This window comes from Tetrao urogallus (genome assembly GCF_951394365.1).
Source record: "Tetrao urogallus genome assembly, chromosome: 2".
Lineage (NCBI taxonomy): Eukaryota > Metazoa > Chordata > Aves > Galliformes > Phasianidae > Tetrao > Tetrao urogallus.
Window position 1 is genome coordinate 81,155,444 of NC_136814.1, and position 22,592 is coordinate 81,178,035.

Sequence of the window (22,592 nt, forward strand, 5' to 3'; positions counted from 1 at the left end):
GGCTGTTCAGGTTCCTCAGTGCCTGGCACGGGGGAACTTGCTGTTGGAGCTCCTTAGAGGGAGTGTTCGGCTTCTTGAAAGGTGAACTCATGGGAGTCAAACAGCCTATCTGCTCATTCATCTGCAGGGCTGTCTCCATTGGAAGGGAACAAATACTAAACACAGTTCTTTCCAAAACAGGCTAATTAAGAACAACCTGTTGGCACAGCTGGAGGAATTTGACAGGATGAGGCCTGTCATTGTGGTACACGGTGGAGCTGGCCGGATCTTCAAAGAACGAGAAGAGGGATGCCGTGCTGGTGTCGTCAGAGCAGCGCTGCAGGGTTATGGTGTCCTGAAACAAGGAGGCAGCGCCTTAGATGCAGTTGAGGAGGCGGTACGGTCAATGGAAGATGACCCTCATTTTAATGCAGGTAATTTTTAAAGAATCCTATATCTGTATAATCATTACGTATGTTCAGTGCTTGATTCTGATTACTGTGAAAATACCGGCTCGCATTTGCCTTGAATTATGCATATTGTAGTGAAGTAACTATTAGTGTCACAAAATATGAATTATTTGTTTATTGATGTAATTAAAAAAGCATGTTATGTACCATTGTTTCTTCTGAGCACGCTTAGGCAGTCAGGTTAGTCTTTGTTATTTCTCAGCATTCTGTACCTACTGATTCATTCTTGTTCTCCAGTCCTACTGTTACGTAAATCTTCCCTGTCCCCATGCTGAGTTTTTAGTTTTAAGACATGGACTCCTTAATGGAGTGTATGTTCAGTTAATATTCATATTAAAAGTCACTTGTACGGAGCTTGTGGCAATAGTTAAGCCTTAATTCTTTACCTCTTGTTAAAGGAAGATTTTGGGATATTGTATATGTTTTAGTTAATGCTTGCAATTAGTGCCTTCTTAAATAATATTATAAAAATAATACAACTAATGATATGAGTCGTTTAAGGTTTAGAACTGAATTTCCTAGCAATTAATGTCAATTAATGTTAATGATAGTTAATATCCAATATTTTTCTCCTATTTGTATAACTTCAAGTTTACTATTTGGATGCATTTCAGTGAAAATTCTTCACTGTTTCCAGTAAGGTATGTCAGGAATGAACATGGAAAAGAAGACTGTCAGAGTTCAGTGTCTCAGATAGCATACTTGATTCTTGTGTGGATGCTTAATGTGCACAGATTCACTTTTTCTTTCTCACCTTGCAATTGAGAAAGATTGAAAGATTTTTTTTCCATATGAAAGTTTTGAGTGATTCATTGTGGACTTGGATTGAATTTCCTGCTTTTTACAGGTTTAAATGAGATATGTGTACCATGAGGCAGTTGCATAATTAATATGAAGCTGGTGTTCCCTCATTAACTTTTTCTTCACTTGCTGTCTAAATCAGTCAACCTTTAGGACTGTGTTTTGCTCAGGTCAGTAAATCTGTAACTGTTTGACCTTTGGTGCTTTCTATAATTCTAGATTCTATCTCTAAACAAACCTCTGACCAAATAGCTTACATTTGCTATTTCAAAGTCATCAGCTTCCTATATTGCAGGAAAAAAATCCTAATTCTCAAGGAGCATCATTTTCAGGCCAATGGTAGTTGTCCAATGTCAGTGTGGAAGCAACTTCAGTATAAATTTAAGCCAAAAGATTGTTTACATCTCTTAATCATTCCATGTAAACAATTTCATACTTTCTTGGTTTCTTATATGCTAATTTTGATGGTTCTGTAAATCAAAATTATGTAAACGGAAAATGTATTTTAATTGAATGGGATTCTCTGGCGAAAGCTTGCTTTATAGTTGTCTATTTAGGCTTATTTATTTAAATGATAAGCAGCAGTGTGTGTCATTTTGGCACATGTTTTGGTAAGTGGGATCACAATGGCAGTATTAATGCAAGCTATTTTCACCCTTAGTTTGCAATCTTATCACTAATACTGCTATTCTGAGCTTGGGAAGTGGACAACATGAAGTGAACTGATACGGGACAGAATACGTATTTGTATCAGAGGAGGTTTAGGTTAGACATAAGGAAGAACTTTTTCTCTCAGAGGGTGGTCAGGCACTGGAATGGCTGCCCAGGGAGGTGGTGGAGTCGCCATCCCTGGCAGTGTTCAAGAGGCGTCTGGATGACGTGCTGCGTGATGTGGTTTAGTGCTTGCGGTAGCAATGGTGATGAGGAGACGGTTGGACTGGATGATCTTATAGGTCGCTTCCAACCTTGTGATTCTATGATTCTATGTTTCTCTTATCTCAGAGCATCCACATAGCTCTTCATATGGAGAAGTTTCCACAGACTTGTGCCTTACACGCACTTCTCGTTTCCAGAGTTGCAGAAAGGAAGTTTGGGCTGTAGTTGAAAGTTACTGGTCTTTCCCCAGGGAGAGAATTGCAGCCTCCCTCTCAGCATACAGCCACTTAAAGGAGCATGCGCTGCTCCACGTTCAAAGTGATTGCACCATTTGAGGACAGGCTCTTAGACCCTACCGTAGCCAATGCCTGCTAGGCAGTTGTAACTTTTCATTTTCTTAACGAATGTGCAGAACATGTTTGTGGCAGACCTTCTCGTGGTCTGACAGCGTATACTTATTGAAATATATATTAAACTAATGTTTTGTCTAAAGATGTTTACTTATACTTGTTCTAACAATATTTATCTGTTGTTTATAGTAGATTAAATTAAGAATTTTTAGCAAAATTTGCTTGAACTGAGCTTGAGCCTTGAGCTCTTGTTCACGTCTGACTATGCTGATCTAAGTCCTTAACCACTTATATATACATCCAGCTGTGTTAGTGCTCGTTAGATACAGCTGCTCTCACAGTGAGCTGACAGCTATGTGAAGAGGGCCCTGATTGGAGTGGCTTTTTAAAACTCGTGGTATTTATCTCTGTAAAATAAACATTTGTTTTGTTGTAATATTTTCCTAGAAAACACAGACATTGCTAAACAGTAACAATAAATATGGAGAGGAATAAGCTTAATAATCAAGTTGTGTCCTACAGTTTTCTGCAGAGGAACAGTTAGGAAATCTTTAGAGATCTCCAACGGACATAGATTTCTAATGGGGTGATGCAGGAGGCTGGTAGAGCATCCCTTGGGGCCGTCGTTCTTCTGATTACTGCTGTTTGAGAAAGGTACACCTTGTTCTAGAGGGAATTTTGTCAGCGTGGGTGTGAGAAGAGCCTACCTTGACAAAGGAAACTAGAAGAACATGGCAAGGCTTATCTAAGAAATGAAAGAGGGCCTATTCCATACATCAAAATAAGGGAAATTCTGGAAGAATGATTTTAGCACAGATGTCTGAAAGGAGGAATGTGTAAGCTCTCCACGCATCAGTGTGGCATAGAAATAACCTATTCTGAATGATGTGGCACTGAGCTCAGAAATAGCTTATATGGTTGGAGGGAGGCAAAAAGTAACTGTTTGGAGTGGAGTGTAGGCAGGTATGTCTGTTAGGTGGAGTTTTGAAGACACAGAATGTTGTTGCCTCCTGTAAGTGAGGTTTTAACATTATACACACATATTCAGGGCAGAAGTGCATAGGTGTAGTTGCCTTATGTCGGCAGTTACCAACAATAGTTTCTGACCTGCCCTAGTGTCGGTTTAACAGGAAAAGCAAACAACAAAACCTGTTTTAGTTCTGTACAACGTTTGAGTATTTCTACCTGAGCTACTCTATAGTTCTACCATGAATTTTTAAATTTCTTTCTAAATTCAGTCTTACCCAGCCTAGTCAGCTTGCACACATGTTGACTTAAAAACATAGCGTTCCCCTGGGAAGAGTTACTTACGTTACTTAAAAAAAAAAAAAAAACAACCAAACAACAAAACACAACAACACCTATTTGCATTGTCTCATCCTGTATCATCAGTTTTCAATTAGGTTAATGTCAGCATTGATGATTGCTGAAGAGAATAACTACCCAGCATTTCATTTCTATCTTTATTCTAAATTCCTCCATCTACTGTTATTTGATAAACTGTTATTTGAAGACTGGGTTATTTCAAGGTTTTGGTGCAGTAGTGAATGAGCACTTCTGTTGTGCTGTGTCAATTTTGACAGCTTCTTGGAATGCTCTTTGGCGTTATTTCTTTGATGGGACTGAACACTACACGATATTGTTGGATGTCCTACAGTTGGAAGAACTGTAAAAGTGAAATAGATATTTTTACGTGCGTCTGATGTGATCTGGGGGATAAAGAATCTTGGTTATGATTGCCATTTTAGCTTTCATAGCTGGTATATAATTTTGGATGGAATTGCATAAATGGCATTCTGTAAACCATCTTATGACCAAATCACGATTGTATGAGTTTCAAGTGCGTTTTTCATCATATAAAAATAAAACTCAATATTTTTTTTAAGTAGCCATTACACCCTGTCAGATTTCTGTCTACAGTTGGATTTTGCAGTTATACTCAGCAACGTTTCTGGCTGTTTTGTTTGTATTCAGGAGGTGGGTCCTTCCAGTAAGTCAGACATATAATTGGAAAACAGAAAGTTTGCTTGATGAGATCCATAAATTGAATCAGCTGCTGGTTAGCTCTTAATGACTTAATTCTTCTTCCCTTACTCCTCCTCTTTATAAATTAATGTTTTTTGTTGTTGTTCTTTGGTCTTTAGGCTGTGGTTCTGTTCTTAATGAAGAAGGTGAAGTAGAAATGGATGCAATTATCATGGATGGAAAAAATCTGGCCTCTGGAGCAGTATCTGCAGTTAAATGTATAGCAAACCCAATAAAACTAGCTCGACTTGTCATGGAAAAGGTATGCTGAATCTGTACTTGAATATGAAACATTTTTTCCTTAATATTTCATCTGGTGTGTTGAAACACCTCGTTGATGTTGTTTGTGAATCCTCCCCTAAACTATGAAAGAATGAGAAATAGAAGGTAGCACTTAGAATCTGTGATTGTGACTATGAGGAACTTTTATTTTTAACATTTTTTGATTGTTTGGGTTTTTTTGAATGCTATTATTGAAAGATAGCACTTTGAGGAAATGAGTTCTGTTACATAGTTGGAAGGCTGGGGTACAATGTCTTCTAGTAACTTGAGGGGGAAAAGTTGTATCCGTTTTCTGTAGATCACTTCTTATAATGACAGTTAAAAGCCACTGATGGTGTCTCCTCTATGAAAAAAACCTCATTTAGGATAAAGTTACAACGATATTTTTTGGACAACAAAACAAATGCATCCCAGCCACCTCCGACAAAAAAACAAAACCAAAAATCTGCCCTCCATCTCTTGTGTGCTGTAAGGTCTCTTGTCACTGAGTGGTGCTTCAGCTCTTCAAAAATGTTGAAGCTAAATTTAGTAGTACATAAGAAATTCAACTGCATAAGGCCATGTGTAATGGTTTGGCGCTAATACCACAAAATGAGAAGTACTTCCATTTTGTGGTGCAGTGTATTTCTGTTTGCCCAGCTGCAATAAATTCTGTGTAGATGACAACATTCAAATATAGACGTTAACCTAAATTGCTTGATATATCTTGAGGTGAGCTTCTGCTGTTTTTTCTGGCAGACGTTACAAACTGGAATACAAGCCAGCAATGTTACTCTTCTGTTCATCTTAGGAAGGAGTTTGGGGACACTAACCCAGGCTATTTCACGATGCTTTTCAGAGTCTATTTTATTTGTTGTATTTTACTGTAAATAATTAAAAATATTTTGAACTCAGTGATCCCTGGGTGATAAGTCTGGTGTTTCCTTGGTCCTAAGGATTTTAGGATGCTTGTTTCCCAATGATGTTAAGAGACATTACTGCCCCAAGTAAAAAGAAGTAACAAATGGAAGAGTTCAGCACCTGCTTGTAACTTTGTGTTTCTATTCCTATTCTGAAACAATATGGGCTCCATCTGGTGGTCAGAGTAGCTCCTTAGGCTGCTGTTGTGCATGTTTATCTTGTACATTATCGCGTTCTTAGTGGGCTCCAATTTGCTCAAATTCATGGTACAGGAGAAGGAAAAGCACCAGAATAATTTGTGTCTTACTGTACTACTGAGCACATCAGTCTCTAGAGATGGAAGGCTTAGTACATTAACAAATTAATCAAATGGATACTTGAGAAAGCAGTTAAATTCCCATAAAATTATTCCTGTTTGTAGTGAACAGCAGTGGAATGATGCATTGAAACGACTTGTTTTTCTTAATGGGGCGTGTAATCCCCCTCAGCTCCTGTGCTCCACGAGATGGATGTCATGTGAACGTTGCAGCGCTGATTCACTGGTAGCCATAAACTGTTGGTGCATACTTTCCCTTATATCATCCTCATCCAGCTCTTGAAATGAGAGGAAAATTTAACCTACCCCATAGACTTCTCAAGGCAAAAGGTGGAAACTTCTGCTGTGCTTTTTGCACTGCTGGGCTTCTTGAATAAAGAGCTGATCTGAGTTCCAGGCCAGCAACTGAAAGTTGGGGATTTTCTTTCCGCTTCTGATAAGATGAACTAAACAGAAATTTTCCAACATTTGTTGTTTGCTATTAAGAACTCTAAAAACTATTATTTATTTTATTTTTTTCTTTTTGGATTACTGTTTTAAGTGTGTCCCAGAAAAATGAAGCACCTAAGAAAGTTAACAAATGCATTTGTGAAACTAGAACGAGAATGAGACAGGAAAATCTGTTCTTTTGGTTGCTTGGCAGTGCTCTATGAGCTCTTTTGATGGACAGAATATATTAAATTCTCCCTAGGACACTTTATTTTCAGCAAGGACCGCAAAAAGCTATATTGGAGCTTATTCCTCTGTGTACAAATATCTATTGCTTGTGTGCAGCTCATGAAGGTGGTATGTTATCAAAGTCTGCACATGGGATGCTCCTTTAAGAAATTTTTTAAGAAATTGCTTTATTTTTTATGTAATAAAACCTTATTTTCTAAAACAAACAAAAAATACTAGAAAAGCAATGGAATTGCATTCTTGAAGAAAGCAAGTGATGGAGGAGGCTATCTTCTTATGAAAGTAAAGTCAAAAGAAAAGTTGAATGGAATTTTCTATAAACATAATTGGAATTATTGAATCATGTGCTTTGGTGGTTTAGTTCCAGAGGCAGAGGGGGGGCAGCGTTGCGCAGAGAAGTTCCCTTCTAAGTTGAGAACACTTCAGCTTTGTTACAAATAGGTAGGGTCTTCCATTGTCAGGTAACAGCACTTGCCTAAGGCTGTTCTCCGCTCTTTCAAATGTGGAGCACACTTCCTTGTGACTGTTCCTCTTGTTCTTTTGAGTGGTACTGTCATCAACTGAAGTAATTTCTTAAATATGAGAGAGATTTGGTATTAGGGCCACCACCTGGAGAATGGCCAGTCAGGAACGTTTTTAATGTGACATGGCACTTCCTGCTTGTGTAAGCATTTGGAAGGATTAGTGCAGAGATACAGCAGGCTGAAGCAGACTTGAGTATCTGTGGTTTGGAAAGAATTTGGGCTCAAATCCTTCACGCTATTCAGTGCTTTGGCTTCCTCATGGTAATTATTGCTTATCATTGCTTTACAAATCAGAAAAAGTTGATGTTCTGCAGCATCTTAAAGTCTGAAGCTTTGAGACTGTTTTGACTATGGAGTGTGTCAGTGCAGTGTGTCACAGAAATAAATACCAGATTTGGGAATCCTCACTGCAGGCTGAGAAGCAGAGCCACCCTGCAGGGCTCTGCAGGCCTGCTGTCTGCAGCATCTCCTGGATTTGTGTTTGGACCTTAGCCTGGTCCCCATGTTGCTGCATGGATGTACAAGCTTGCCTAAAGGTAGCAGTGTTCTGCTGTGAGTCCTGTATTGTCAGGCCATTGCTCCTGCCTTCCTAGGCTCTGCTGAGCAATGAACACCGTGATCCAAAAAGTTGATGCATTATTTTGGACACAGGTTCAGAAAAAAAAAAAAACAAATTAGATGCTGGAGATCCTGCTAAAGCATAAGGATTAATGAAACAAACTTAACTGGTAAGTTTATAAAAAATAGGAATTAAGCAAGCCATGCAGACTTGGAAGTGTGGATTTGACCAAGGTTGTTGACTTAAAATCTGGTTTAAGTGCTTTGCTAAATAGTGGAATAAATATAGAGATTTGCACGTGCAAATGTTTGAAGAGAGCAAACAATTTTTATCAAATCTATTAGAATGATATTCAGTTCCTAAATAGGAAATTCTGGGTCTGTGAGAATGGCAAGTTGTTGAAAGAAGTATTAAAAGCAAAGTGGTTCAGCTTTTGTTAAGAACCACTTGACTGTATTGCATTAAAAATTTTCTGGATGTAGGCACAGAAAACCAGGAAGTTTAAAAATGAAACAAAATTTGGAATGTTCTTTGCATCCATCCTTCTAAAAAATAGTGACTATAGGGAACAGTTTGTATAAGGAAAAACAGGAGGTGTCAGTAATTTTTTGCCTGTCTTCTGCAGACAAAGCACATGCTGCTAACTGACCATGGCGCCCGCCTCTTTGCTCAGGCCATGGGTGTTCCTGAGATTCCAGGGGAGAAACTCATAACTGAGAGGTCTCGGGAGAGATGGAAGAAGAACCTTGAGCCAGATTCCAACCCTGTGGAGTTCCAGAAGTAGGTTTTTGTAACTTTTTTTTTTTTTTTTTTTTAAATTCAGGTATTTTACTTGGTGCAATCAGTTCACACACCCCCTGCCACTCTCCTTCCAAAAAGACCCCCCCCAAAAAACTAAAAGAAGAAAAATCCCAAAGCTTGAAGGCCTGTTGTCAGCCTTGATAATATTTCAGTTCTGAGTGAACTGTGGTTTGCCATAATCTTCCCAATATGTCCTCAAAACACTAACAAACAAAAAACACCCTCAAAATCCAGCTTCTAGTGAATTTGCTGAAGTTTAAGTGAGTATGTAAGTTTTCCAAAGAAGAACTGTGAGTTAGGAACTCTCCGGTCCACTGTTTAAAATTACAAAGTCCATGTGAAAAATAAAATTATAAAGCTGGTCTTAAGCAGGTGATCCGACTTGTTTTTAAACTGGTCTAGGCAGTTAAACTGTGTCATATTTTGATCAAGTGTGCCAAGTGCTGATTGTGACTATTGGTTACTGTAGATAGAAGGAGAAAATGACCAGGAGGTTCAATGTAGTGGTGGGTGTGAGAAGAGATGCTGTTGGATGATATTACACGCCAGCAAAATGAAAGTCACCTGAAAAATAAGCAGGCTTCACATAACAAACCAGAGAGGAAGACAAGGTGGATGAGAAAGGAATGAAAATCGTGAGGTGTCAAATATCTTTTATGCCCATTAGGTAGGCATGAATACTGAATTGTTTTGAGTTTGCATTTGTATGGCAACAGTTGCTGCATAGGAAAATACTGTATTACATACTGCTGCTAGTCTGCTGTGTTGAAGTAGTAGTACTAAGTGAAGCAGAGCTGAAGAATTTGTAGATCAGAGAAAAGGAAGAATCTTCTTCTGTGGGCATGTTAACTAAAATCAATGAAGTTAGGCCATAATGTATGTAAGCTATACGTTACTTACATTAAATTGCTGGAAGGAAAAACAAAGTCTTGATACAAGTGTATATACAGTCTTGTAAACGAAGTAAGGTATCTGTCGTCGTTCATCTTGTCTCCCCTGGAAGTTTCAGGTTTTGTTAATCTGTGTGGTATGCAGGGACTGTGTGGTGTTACAGCTCATTGCCAAGAATTCTGAGAATGTTGTAGCTGCCAGTGTCCCCTGGCCTCCTGAAGAAGAGAGCTGGAAGCATGGCATCCGAGTCTCTGATCATTCTTTATAACTACTTTGCCCCTTTTTTTTTCTTATAGTTAACAGTGTTAGGCATCTTTAATTTCAGCTTTCTCTTATTCTGGAGTACCCAATACTTGAAGATTTGTGTATTTCTGACAAGTTTGAGACTTCTTGTCTTGGCCACACTGTGCTTTTCCTGACAAACATTGCCCACTAACATAGGCAGAAGTTCACAAAGCTGAAGAGAGGTCTCTTTATACCAACCTGTTTGTTCCTGTGCTGTGTGTGGAATGTTCTTTTTCCTCATTATGTCCATAGTGATTATGCAGAAACTTGCCTGAAGCAAATGGGCAGAGGTGAAGTAGTACTGGTCGGAGGCAACCTAACACCAGCTAATACTGGGAACGTGAAGGTTGGCTTGTACTTAACCTTTAGTCATGTTCTCAGAGTTTATTGGCTCTTTTAGAAGCCTTAGACATTCAGAGCTTTCCAAGCAAGGAGCTTGGAAGAAGAGAGAGCTTTCTCTTTTGCTGTTTAGAAGCCTGCTTTCATTTACATTCAGAAATTATGATTCTGTTGCATGTACATTCAGGTATCTTGTGCCCCTTCTACTAGTAATAAAATGTGGAGGTTGTTTTTTTTTTTTTTAATCTTCTGTCTCTCAGTCCAGAGATTCTGACCACATGCTTTCTAGAGTTGCTGAAGATTCCCTGAGAATTCCAACACTGCTCACGCTGCAGCCTGACCTGGGCCTGGGATACGGCGAGGGCACTGTGTACTGCTGACATATAATATGGCACTATGCTTGATTTGCTAGGAAATTGTCTCAGTTCTCAAATACTGCAATTTGAAAAGACACTGTACACAGAAACGTGCTGCCAAATTCATTGCATACCGAGGAATCTTAGAACACCCTGCTATAGGCAGGGACACCTCCCTCTAGACCAGGTTGCTCAAAGCCCCATCCAGCCTGGCAACGAATGCTTCCAGGGAGGGGGCATCCACAGCCTCTCTGGGCAACCTGTTCCAGTGTCTCACCACCCACATAGTAAAGATTCTTCCTATTATCTAGTGTAAATCTGCCCTCTTCCAGTTTAAGGCCATTTCCCCTCGTCCTGTCACTACATGCCCTTATAGAATTTCCCTCCCCAGCTTTCCTGTAGCAGGCTTCCAGTGCCTGAAAGGGCCCTATAAGATCCCCCTGAAGCCTTCTCCTCTCCAGGCTGTAGAGCTCCAGTTCTCTCAGCCTGTCCCCATCAGGGAGATGATCCAGCCCCCTGAGCATTGAATGCTTCATAAGGACAAAACAGTGGAACTGAAGAAAGTCTGTCACCTCAACAAAATATATATTTTTTAAAGTTAAAACTCAGATGGACTCTGTTACAAAAGCTAGTTAAGTGATAGCAAATTTCATAATAAAAAAAAATAAAAACTGTTTCCTGATGGTGACTTTAAGTGATGAATGGAAAGCATGACAGATATAACATGTTCTGATTTAAAAAAAAAAAAAAAAAAATCTAAAATCAGTTTGTGTGACTGGGCTATATAGCCAGGTGAAAGGAAGGAGCAGGAATGTATATCAAAAAGAAATTTGGAGAGTAATGCTGTTAATTTCAAATTTCATACTTTGGCAATAGGTGAAAGTACTGATGCTACAGATATGGCTCTACTTGCCATTTTCATTAGAGGTGATGATAACTGATGTAAAGTCACTGACAAAAATGGCTTCTTTGGTGCCATTGAAAGACACAACTAAATCTCTTTATTTGTGTGAAGCGGTAAAAAAGAAAAAAACATTGAAGGGATTTTATTTAACCTTTATCAACATATCTGATGTAGCTACTGATGGTGCCCTGATGATGATTGGTTAAAAAAGAAAAAAGAAGAGGGGCTGAGAAAATTCTATAGGAGATGATGCCATTACCACTGATAACTCAGATTTGATGTAATTTGACTGTGTTGGGCAGCACGAAAATGCTTGTGGGTAAGCTTTAAAAATAGTGTCATGTAAACAGTCATCAAAGCTGTGAATTTCCTAAAGTCCAAGGAACTGAATCATCACCAATGCTGGGAGTTCCTTAGAAGTGTGCATGCTGATCGTGGGGTCATCATTTACTTTTCTGAAGGAAGGTGGCTATGTTGGGGTAAAATGCTAAAAATGACTTCATGATTTGCAAAGTGGGATCGAGTCCTTTATAGAATTGAAAGGAAAACTTGTGCTGGAACCTGAACACTAAAATTAATGTTCAGCATTTCTGATTCCTGCATTTTGAAACATCAGCTATATGCAGTCCTGTGAACATTGAAAGATATGCAGCTTTGCCTTCCATTTTGATTTTAAGAATAGATTTCAAGATTTCAAAAAAAAAATATCAATTTTTTTAAGTGTATTTGCAACTCTGTTTTCAGTTGAAGTAAATACATTACTTGCAAATTTTCACATGGATTGTATGGAGTTGCAACCAGACATTCAGCTCGAAGAAAAATTTGGTCACATCTCTTCGTCAGGAAGATCTCTTATCATAGAAAAATATCCCTTGTTTCACAGCCATGCCTTATACATACTGCCAAAAAAACAATGACGTGAATACTTGTGAATGGTTATTACCAAGGATGGAGCATGGGAAGAGTAGTATTTCATCAAAAATCTGACAAACACCTCTAGAATTCAGTAAGAACGGCAGCTACTGCCATCAAACCAGACTGATGCATCAGTTTCCCAAAAACAAGGTCAGACGTCCCACTAGTTTTTTGTTGCTCTTTTTTATTATGTTAAAAAAAAAATAAACCTCCATAAAAAAATAAGGTTTGTGATTAAAATTCATTAAATTTGTTGTATATTTTATATGTGGCCCAAGGCAATTCCTGTTTGCTCAATGCAGCCTAGACAAGCCAAAAGGTTGGACAGCCCTGCTCTAGTGTGTAGCACAAGTACTTGTGGAGTTATTCCTACACACATTAACATTAGACTTATGACTATAATACAGTGTTTCTACTTAGACAGTTTTGTCTGCCTTGTTAGTGTTTCTGAGTCAGTGGACTATGCAACGAGTTGTTGCATATCTGCCTTCTGAAGATGAACAAAGAAAACATGACACTGAAGTACTCAAAAGTTTAAAAGAATAGTAATTAGAGTCTAGTTTTGTGTTTGCTCCACAACAGCTAATATGTTTTGGGCACACTTACTTTATCATTTATTGGTGCTCCTGTACCAAAGTAGATACCTGCTGCATGTGTAATCTTTGTACTTGCAGTATTCTCATGGCAGCCCAGAAAGCCAACTGTACGCCGAGCTCCAGCAGAAGAAACATGGGCAGCAGGTTGAGGGAAGTGATCCTGCCCCTCTATTCTGTGCTGGTGAGGCCTCACTTGGAGTACTGCATCCAGGCATGGGCTCCTCAGAACAGACATGGACCTCCTGCCATACTTCCAGAGGAGGGCCACAGAACTGATCCAAGGGATGGAATACCTTTACAGGGACAGGCTGAGAGAGCTGGGGCTGTTCAGCCTGTAGAAGGGAAGGCTCCAAGGAGACCTGATAGCAGCCTTTCAGTATCTAATGGGGGCTGTTGCTAAGAAGGGGACAGGCTCTTTAGCAGGATCTGTTGTGATAGGACATGGGGAAATGGTTTCAAACTAAAAGTGGGGAGAATTAGATTGGATATAAGGAAGTTTTTTATTGGTTGCCTAGAGAGGTGGTAGATGCCCCATCCCTGACATTCAAGGTTGGGCTGGATGGGGTTCTGAGCAATGTGATGTAGCTGTACGTGTCCCTGTTCTTTGCAGGGGACTTGGAGTATTATTTTTTATATATATATATATATATATATATATAAGATATATATATAAAATCTTGGAGTATTATATTTTATATATATATATATAGATATATAGATATATAAAATAAACCCTATTTAAGAGTCTATTCCAACTCAGACAGTTCTGTGATTCTAAATACATACCTTGGAAAATGTAGATCTGAACATGCGTTTCTTAATTTCTCAGGAGGATCTAACTTTAGTTAGTTGAAATGCACTGTATGTCTAAGCAAGGGAGTACTGAATCTCCTAATATTCTCTTTAGCAAACTATTTGTAACAGATGGATGGGTGGGAAGCCCATCTGCACCAGCATACCAGTTTGAGATTAGGTTCGTCTCCACATAAATGTCAGAGCAGTCTGTAAGTCCTCTGAGTCATCAGTCAACTTTGAATTGCTGTGAATGTAGTGTAGGGGCTGACAGTAAGATATTTTACATAAACAGGAAGGAACTAGGAGTTGGTTCTGTGAGAAATTGACTGGATATCATAGAATCATGATAGCAAGTTGAGAAAGACTTCTAAAATCATCTAATCTAACTGTCCACCTGCCACCAATATTACCCACTAAACCATGTTCCTAAGTACCACATCTGCACATTTCTTGATCAACTCAAGGGACAGTGACTACACCACTTGCCTGGGCAGCCTGTTCCAGTGCCCAACCATTCTTTTTGGAGAAGAAGTTTATCCTAATACTTGACCTGAACCTGACATGGCATAACTTGAGGCCATTCACACTTGTCCTGTCAATAGTTACCTGGGAGAACAGGCTGACCTCCACCTTGCCACAACCTCCTGTCAGGTAGTTGTAGAGAACTATAAGGTCTGCCCCGAGCTTTCTCTAGACTAAACAATTCCAGCTGCCCCAGCCGCTCCCCATAAAACTTGTACTCCAGGCTCTTCACAGCTTTGTTGCCCTTCTCTGGACACTCTTCAGGGCCTTGATGTCTTTCTTGTAGTGAGAGGGCAAAACCTGAACACAGTTCTCAATCTGTAATCTCACCAGAGCTGAGTACAGAGGGACGATCACCTCCCTGCTCCTGCTGACTGCACTACTTATGATACAAGCCAAGGATGCCATTGGCCTTCTTGGCTACATGGGCACACTGCTGGCTCGTGCTCAGCCGTACATCAGCCAGCACCCCCACATCCTTTTCCTCTGCACAGCATTCTGGCCAGTCTGCCCCAAGCCTGTAGAAGTGCATGGGGCTGTTGTGACCAAAATGAACTTAGCTTTGATTTTGGGGGTTACGTAGAGACCCTCACCAGTGCTCAGACAACATCCAAAAATAGTTGTGCAGTTCACTGAAGGATTGGCACAAATTATTTTCCTTTGTGGAAGGACTGAGACTTTCTGGATATAGCTTTCCCAACCAAATGTGGTTTTATGTACTTCTGTGAATTGCCAAGATTGGACCTCAAACTGTTGCTTCTCAGTACTGTCTTGCTTCTCAGTACAGCAACTGTTATGGTAAGTTGAGTAGCCTTTTTTTCCTACCGCTATGAACTTACATGTATATTTTAAGCAGCCTATTAAATATGACTGCTGAAGAAATCAGGCAGTAGTTGAAACTTGCATTTTCTTCAGTGAATGAAGATTTTTTAAATGGTTTGCAGTTTTAACATTCTCCTGACCAAGCAATTAAACCTCAAGATTGCTTAGCTGCAAAGTACAGAGATACAAGTATGTATTAGTGATGCATTATGAACAATACTAATTGAAAGCCACATAAATAACCTTTTTTTTTTTTTTTTGGCATTCAAGCATTTGGGGGAGTAAGGAAAAGGAAAGAAGAGGAACAGGAAGGAAATGATTCAGTGCATTCTAACAATGCTCTCTTTTTATGTATTTACTTGTTTACGTTCATTGTCATAAATAATTTGAGTTAACTGCTCATTAAGACAGTGGGAGATGATTCTTGTGTCTTTGAGTTGGCGCTAGGGGAAAGCTGTACCTTAGGCGTGCCATAGCCAAAAAACTGCTCCAGGTCTGCTGATAGTAAATAAGTCATGGGGAGAGATCAGACTCTTTAAAAAAAAAAAGTTAAGAGCTATTTAATTGCACAGAAAACAAAAGTTGTGAGAATTGCTTTTTACTGGTTATTTTTGTAATGAGAAGCATGATAAAAAATGGCTTTCTGATGAGCAGTATTTTTTTTGCAATAATCTTTTTCGATTTTTTTTTTAAAGCAACCTAGAAGATAAATACAGCATGCTTTGGCAGGTATGTTTTAATTCTACCTAATTTTGTGAACTGTTTTTCTTGGCAGAGACCTGGGAACAGTTGGTGCTGTTGCTGTAGACAGTGAAGGAAATGTAGCTTGTGCAACATCCACTGGAGGACTCTCTAATAAATTGGTCGGCCGTGTTGGTGACACAGCATGCATAGGTATGGGCTGTGGGGACTTGCCTCTTGTTTTTTGGAGGCATCTCATTAAAAATGTTAGTGTTTGTCACACATTCTCCTTTCTATTAGTGGAATGAAAGAAAAAGTGATACATCTGAAACTAAGGTCTGGCATTCAAATGTAAGAAAACTGAAGCTCCTCAATACAAACCTCAGTTTGCAAATAGGGATTAGAAGTAGAGATATGGTGCTGTCATCATCATCCCACTTTTCTGTTTGGAAAGTGGGAATGGGAATTTGAATTTTTGTCCTTTTCTGAATGCTGATTTATTTTTCTGTGTGTCTTCTGTTCGTTCATTCTAATGAAACTATCAATATGAACATCTATGCTCATAGCCAAGCAAAAAGCATAGTCAATTCTGTGCTGTTTTCTTCATACTTAATGTATGTGTAATTGTAATGACTGTCAGATCAGTGAGCCAGAATTGCCAAACGATTTGCAACTTGGAGTAAATTCCTGTTCTTAGAGAGCCCAGATAAGACTGCCTCAGAGCCTAATGGATGTGGTGTAGAATCAAGGAAATATTTTAAGATCTCTCTTATCAGAATATAAAGAGACACTTGAAATCCCTTCCCCAGACTTGTTTCTCTTGTGGGACAAACTTGCCATTTGATTACTTCAGGATTATATTACTGAGTTGGGATTTGGAAAATAATTATTTTTAGTAAAGCATGTTCCAAACTCAGATAGCACTGCTGTTGGCAGCACGTGATTGTTTTACAGAACTAACTTTTTTGCACACCCTGAGTTACTAATGTTCTGATACCCCTTGGTTTGAGTATGATTTTCAGCTTCGTTGCTTACTGCTGCCTTCTGACTGCAAATACCCTTTTCTTAGGTGGGTCATGTTCATGGCATTCATAATATGGAAAACGTTTGTGGGGAAGAAGTGAAAATGGCACCATTCAGTATACTGCTTTCAACTTCTATTCTTACTGGAGGTCTGCAGAACTGGATACTGAAGTAACAGTTGTCCTGTTGAAGATACCAGATTATTGAAAGGGAATTTGGCAGGTCAATTGTGGCAGCATTTTTCCACACGTAAATCATAATATGTTGAAAGAGACCAATCTGATCAGGAAAGTAGGAAATGGAGGAAACTTTCACAGCTCTTCTGCACCTCTTTTGCTCCCCAGCCCAACACAAGTACCTTGCTTATCCATGTAACTCTGTGGTATGCACCTCCCCGCAATTGGGAAATGTTTTTCACAGAAGATGTGTTAGAAATATGGGTGTTGAGCAAGCCAAAGCTTGGTGTAGAACGGTGTGGAATGTGCCAGTCAAACAAGGATGAGGGGAAAAAAAAAAGGAGAGTTCAAACAAAAGAAATAGTCTGCTTGTGGTGAGGACTTGAGAGATTCTTCAGGGTGCTTCATGATGATTCACCAGAGCTCGGCTTTTCAAATCTCTGCTCTGATTTTGCTCTTGCAGTCAAATCCCCCACAAATTTTGGTCACTTCATCTTGTCCTCACAAGGCCTTTTGTCATTCCGTCTCTGTAATATTGTGTGACCTGGCATTTTGCATTCTACTGGATCCTGTTGGATCCAGTACTGATCCTCAGTATACTGTCCCTCACTATTCTGGAATTTTTTTTTCCTCTTTTCCTGGCTTTTGTGGCACAATCAGCTCACTGGTCTTCTAGTTCTTGTAAATTGGCATTTGACTTCATCTAGCTGTTGCTGATGTCTGTCAGTGTTGAAATTGAGGCAGAAATGTGAAAGATGCGACTTACTGACACTTTGCTCTTGGAAGTGCACAGAACTCCTGGACCCTTAGGAAAAGTGTATTACTATAAACATTGCAGAGCTTGTAAATTGTATTATCCAAAATACTGCTTTTCTTTTTCTCTCTCTGAAAAGGAAGCGGAGGTTATGCTGATAACTGTTCTGGTGCCACTTCAACCACAGGACATGGAGAGAGCATTATGAAAGTAGTCTTAGCCCGACTGATCCTCTATCACATGGAGCAAGGTATCTTCCAAACTTTTTGTAAGCTGAAATAGGGAGGATGGGGAATATTGCCTAATGACAGATGGCAGCGTATGTACTGTCACCTCAGAGCAGCTGTCAAAAAAGTTGCTACTGTGGTGTATTCCTGTGGATTGATCACCTCTTTAGAAAAAACGAAGTACTGAAGTGTTAATAAGGTTAGCATTGCTCTGAGTGGAAAGAAATATTTGGGCTTCTTGATGTTAAATCATTTTTAGATGAATGTATATTAAAATATATGATTGTTTATTTTGTACTCTTTATCTGAAGTTTTTTTTTTTTATAAAGCCTATGAAACTATATATATAGTTTTAAAATAATTTTTTTGAACAAAGATAGAAAACAAAAACAACGCTTTAAAGGAAACAATAGGAAAGAGTTGGAGGTACAAGAATCAGAGCTGAAATAAGAAAGCTCGGAAAATCACCTGTCTAATAAGCTATGATGATTTTTGTTTTAACAACTCTGATTATAGCAACAGAAATATTTTTAAGACATTTTGAGTATGATTTACAATTTCATTTTGTTTTGGAAAATCTACCGAACTGACTGGGTGGATATGTGGCAAACAGCTGACACAGTATGTCTGATGTGACTGTAATATCATCTGGCTGCGGGATGACCCTGTGAAGCTTTACCTTCATGATTTAGCCTCTCATTTAAACCCTTCATTATGTTACAGCCAGTAAACATTGCCAGACAACATACTTGCATTGCGTGCAATTGAAGAACCATTAGTATAGATATTATTTTTAGCCATAGCTCTGGGATTGTACAGTGTAGCTCACTTTGAGATCAGATGAACTGGAAATAGTTGGAAAACTTTCCATTTACTTTTTTGTTAGGGAAGCAGTAAGTAGAAAGACATAACAGCTGAGAATATTTTTGTTACGCTTTTTGCTTTGCTGTTTGCATATAATGGATGCACTTTTCTGCAAATCTCTTTGGTCGTGCTACAGTTTCAGTGTAAAATATAACCTACAGATTGTTTTCCAAAGCTCTGTCACATCATGGTCTCCTCTTTATATACTCTTTATATTATGTCCCTAGCCATTCAGTTTGTGAATGATTTTCAAGCTCGGGTGCAAACCAGTTTTTTCTCTAAATGGAAGTTCACTCCACTGCAAGACCTCTGCACTGATAGGTGTCTGGCTCATGATACACCAGGCAAATGCGGCTCAGATTAAAACAAAAGTACTAATAGAATAATCAGTCCACATGTGTGCATGCTTAAAATGAATACTTATTTGCACTTATTTACCTTGTTCTACCTTCATTCATCCTGCCCAGAAATGCAACTCAGATGCCAGGTAAATTCATCAACAGTAGCTTTCCTTTTGTTTTTCCCCCACATTTCCACGAAGATGCTGAAAAGAATCCCCCAAGTTCTTACAACTTTTTGAGTCTTTGAATGCTCTATTGAAGTTTCATGTTTGAAAACAACAATAAAGCTGTTCTGTAATTCTGTTTTGCTATTCAGTAATTTACACAGCAAATACCTTCTTTTGCAGCCAGTGTTAGAAATTTTAGTTTGCTATTTTATGAAGGAATGGCTTTGCCAGTCTCAACGACTGTTGGAATCTCTGCCTTATGGCAGCAGCTGTTGTCTTGATGAAAAATCAAACAGTGAAATGCTGACCCTTTGAAGTCAGTGCCGCTGACTTGAATAGTCACAGTGTCACCCATAATGACATGGAATGGTGCTCTATCCTGTCAGTCACCAGTGCTGTGAATAATTCTGATTCTGCTGGTTTTGTTTGGTTTTAACTTGAAATTTGCAAAGAAGACATGAAGGTCATTTTTTATTCTGCATCATGAACTGCATAACATTACTGATAGTCTGTGTGTTCAGACTTGCAATGAAGAAATACTGTGCAGCTAGTAGAGGCGTGTGAGGATAATGTGCACAGTAACTTAAGAATTCACATATATCTGTTATGATGAAATCTGTAAGGAACAGATAGAGTTGTTTTGCTGGTGCTTTCTGGTGTCCCTGTCTTTGTCTTACTTGATACTTTCAGAAGTTTCAAGAAGGATAATGCTGATCTGTTTTCAATAAATTGTGGAGATGTGAAATAATATGCTTTGGGCTCTGTTACGGCCGGGGACTTTGAACGCAGATGACAGCTGGCGTTTTTTGTTGTTTTAATAACTTTTCCCAAAGTATAAATGTAGCTAATGGCATACCTATGAGAGAAAGCTTGCAGACTGGCATTTTTCCCTCAAATGATGGCATAAAAAATGTTGTGTCTTGAACATAGAGTTGATGAGTTAGTCTGTATCAAATGCTGAAACCTGAGTATAATCTGAAGCTATTCAAACCCAGTCTTTGCAGCAGAACCGTACTGTTGAAGCTGTTTGTGACTGTCCAGTGCCTTCCTATAAAGCAGTTCAGTTCCTGCACTGGAAGTTTTTTGTCAATTTAGTTGAAGGAAGAATTAGATTTGGCTGGCTCTAATGTGGAAGCAAGAGGAGGATGTGAATCTTGAAGAGAATTTTAAAATTCTTTTCAATGCAGATATTGTGAAGTTATCTTGTTCCTCTTTTCAGGAATGTCACCAGAGATGGCTGCTGACACTGCGTTAGAATACATGAAGACTCGAGTCGGGGGCTTGGGAGGTGTCATCGTTGTTAGCAGTTCTGGAGAGTGGGCAGCGAGGTTCTCCACCAAGCAGATGTCCTGGGCTACTGTAAAGGATGACAAACTACATTATGGGATTTACACTGGGGAGAAGCATACAAAGTCTCTTGATGAAGCACTTGCATCTGAAAGTGAGGGATTCTGAGATTGAAGAACCATTGACTATGGTCAAATGAAGATCTCCATTCTTTTTTGGAGGACAGTAACAACTGATTTATTTTTTCTCGAGAGATCTGTACTTTATTGATTGATTCACAGACATTGCTATGCTTTGACCCAAAATGACATCCGACATCATGATCATGGATATATGTATAGTGCTTACTGGTGCCTTCATACACTCAGATCTTCCAGGAGAATGTACAGTTTGAGGGCTGTAGGTTTATGTGTTTGCATTCTTTAATCCTACATTAAAGGGAGCCTAAATTTCAGGAATAGAAAAGCTCTTTGTCATGCCTGTTCTCAGATGCTGCTTCCCGGATGATTAAAGAGATACATTTTTACTATCTGAAAACTGAATTCTGAAAATCGCATAGCTCTCCAATGTATCTTGAGCAATCATACCTCAATAGCAAAGTTCTTACTGTCAGTGAAAAATCATTAAACAATAGTAAAAAGTTAAGACTAATTTATCATCATGGGCAATAGGGTGTATTGTATGCTGTTTTCTGACTTAACTAGATTTTTTTTTTAAACTGTGTTATAATTTAATGGATTTTAGCAGATGCTATGTCATGGGTTTCCTTTGGGGCCAGGTATGTATGTATTGCATGCCATCATACAGTGGAATGTTCTTATAACCCAAATAAACATAGCAAAAACATCTTAAATTAGATTTTAAAACTACTTCTACAAGTATCCTAACTGCAGTAGGCTGTGTTATTGAGTTGGCTTACACAGAACAGTAAGTTTACCAAGACTGTGTAACTCGCCTTCTACTTTAATCTATGTTTTATTGGATGTTGCATATGAGTGAATGTAGACATCGATAGCTTGTGCAAAATAACCATGGATTTCTTGCACACCTTGCTCCCCAGGAGGTAATGTAGAAGATGGTTACTCTTGTTAACTGTTTGTGAAACAACAGCAGTGTTTAAGATGTGCTCATAGTCAGAGGAGAATAGCCATCTCAGTAAAAATGTGTTCCTGCTTTTATGTGTGAGGTACCGATCTACAGGGCCAAGCTGTTCTCTGGAGCAAAGCTGTATTGTCTTCACTGCCAGAATATCAAAGCAATCCAGATTTTTGTGGTCAGGACTGTACTTTGTTTAACTCACCTGTCCCTACTGCAAGATCAAATGTAGAACAGGTAGAAAATACAATCTTTCAGTGTTCTGCCAAATATCTCTTTGCAATAATATTGTTTTGATGAAAATAGTGACTTTTTAGTGGAAAAAAAGCAACTTGGATGTTTCTAGCATGGATGATGTTATGAAGAGTACAGAAATCTTGTCTTATACTTGCTTTTGATCAGATTTAAGACCGATTTAAGAGACATATTTAAGAATGTGTTCCCAGTCACCCTTCGTTTACTTGCTGTGGCTGGGTCAATGAGCACTTCACTCACTAGTGCAATAGGTGGGCAGCCAGCTCTGTTCTTACTGTGCACTCTGAGTGGATGCAGGCCTGTTCTGGTCAGACTCCAAGTTGACCAAAACCCAAGTGATTGTTGGCATAGGAGCAGGTATAAGCTCGTATACCTGTGGAGTGGTTTGTTGATGAGGGTTTGGCAGTATGCTAACCTGGGCAGTTGGCTTTAGGTTTGCTTTGAACAAGCTCATATCTGCCCAGAAGCTACCATCAGCCACAGGAGTAGTACAGATACTATCTCAGGGCTGTCTGAGAGAACAGCAAATGGTTACTGTGGTTAATTTGCCTCAGCTGTTCTCTGAATATAATGTAATAAATAGCTGGCACTTAACAAAGAACATTATTCTCTATACGTTCTTCTGTCACTCATCACCAGGCTAGCTGGGCACCTTCCAGCAGTGCATTAAGCAGTGTGACTGCCATCTGGGCTGTATGATTTGTTCTCTTACCGGTTCCTTGGTAGTATGCTCCGT

The 22,592-nt window shown here is 39.0% G+C and overlaps 1 protein-coding gene across 1 annotated transcript; it reads left to right on the forward strand.

Moving 5' to 3' along the window:
• Positions 1–226: 226 nt before the first annotated feature.
• Positions 227–20,674, forward strand: ASRGL1 (asparaginase and isoaspartyl peptidase 1; the record flags this gene model as incomplete). Its single annotated transcript, XM_079532523.1, has 6 exons — positions 227–413; positions 4,621–4,763; positions 8,386–8,540; positions 15,762–15,880; positions 17,760–17,870; positions 20,439–20,674. 6 exons carry the CDS (start codon positions 227–229, stop codon positions 20,672–20,674), a joined length of 951 nt encoding a protein of 316 aa, XP_079388649.1.
• Between the last annotated feature and the right edge of the window lie 1,918 nt (positions 20,675–22,592).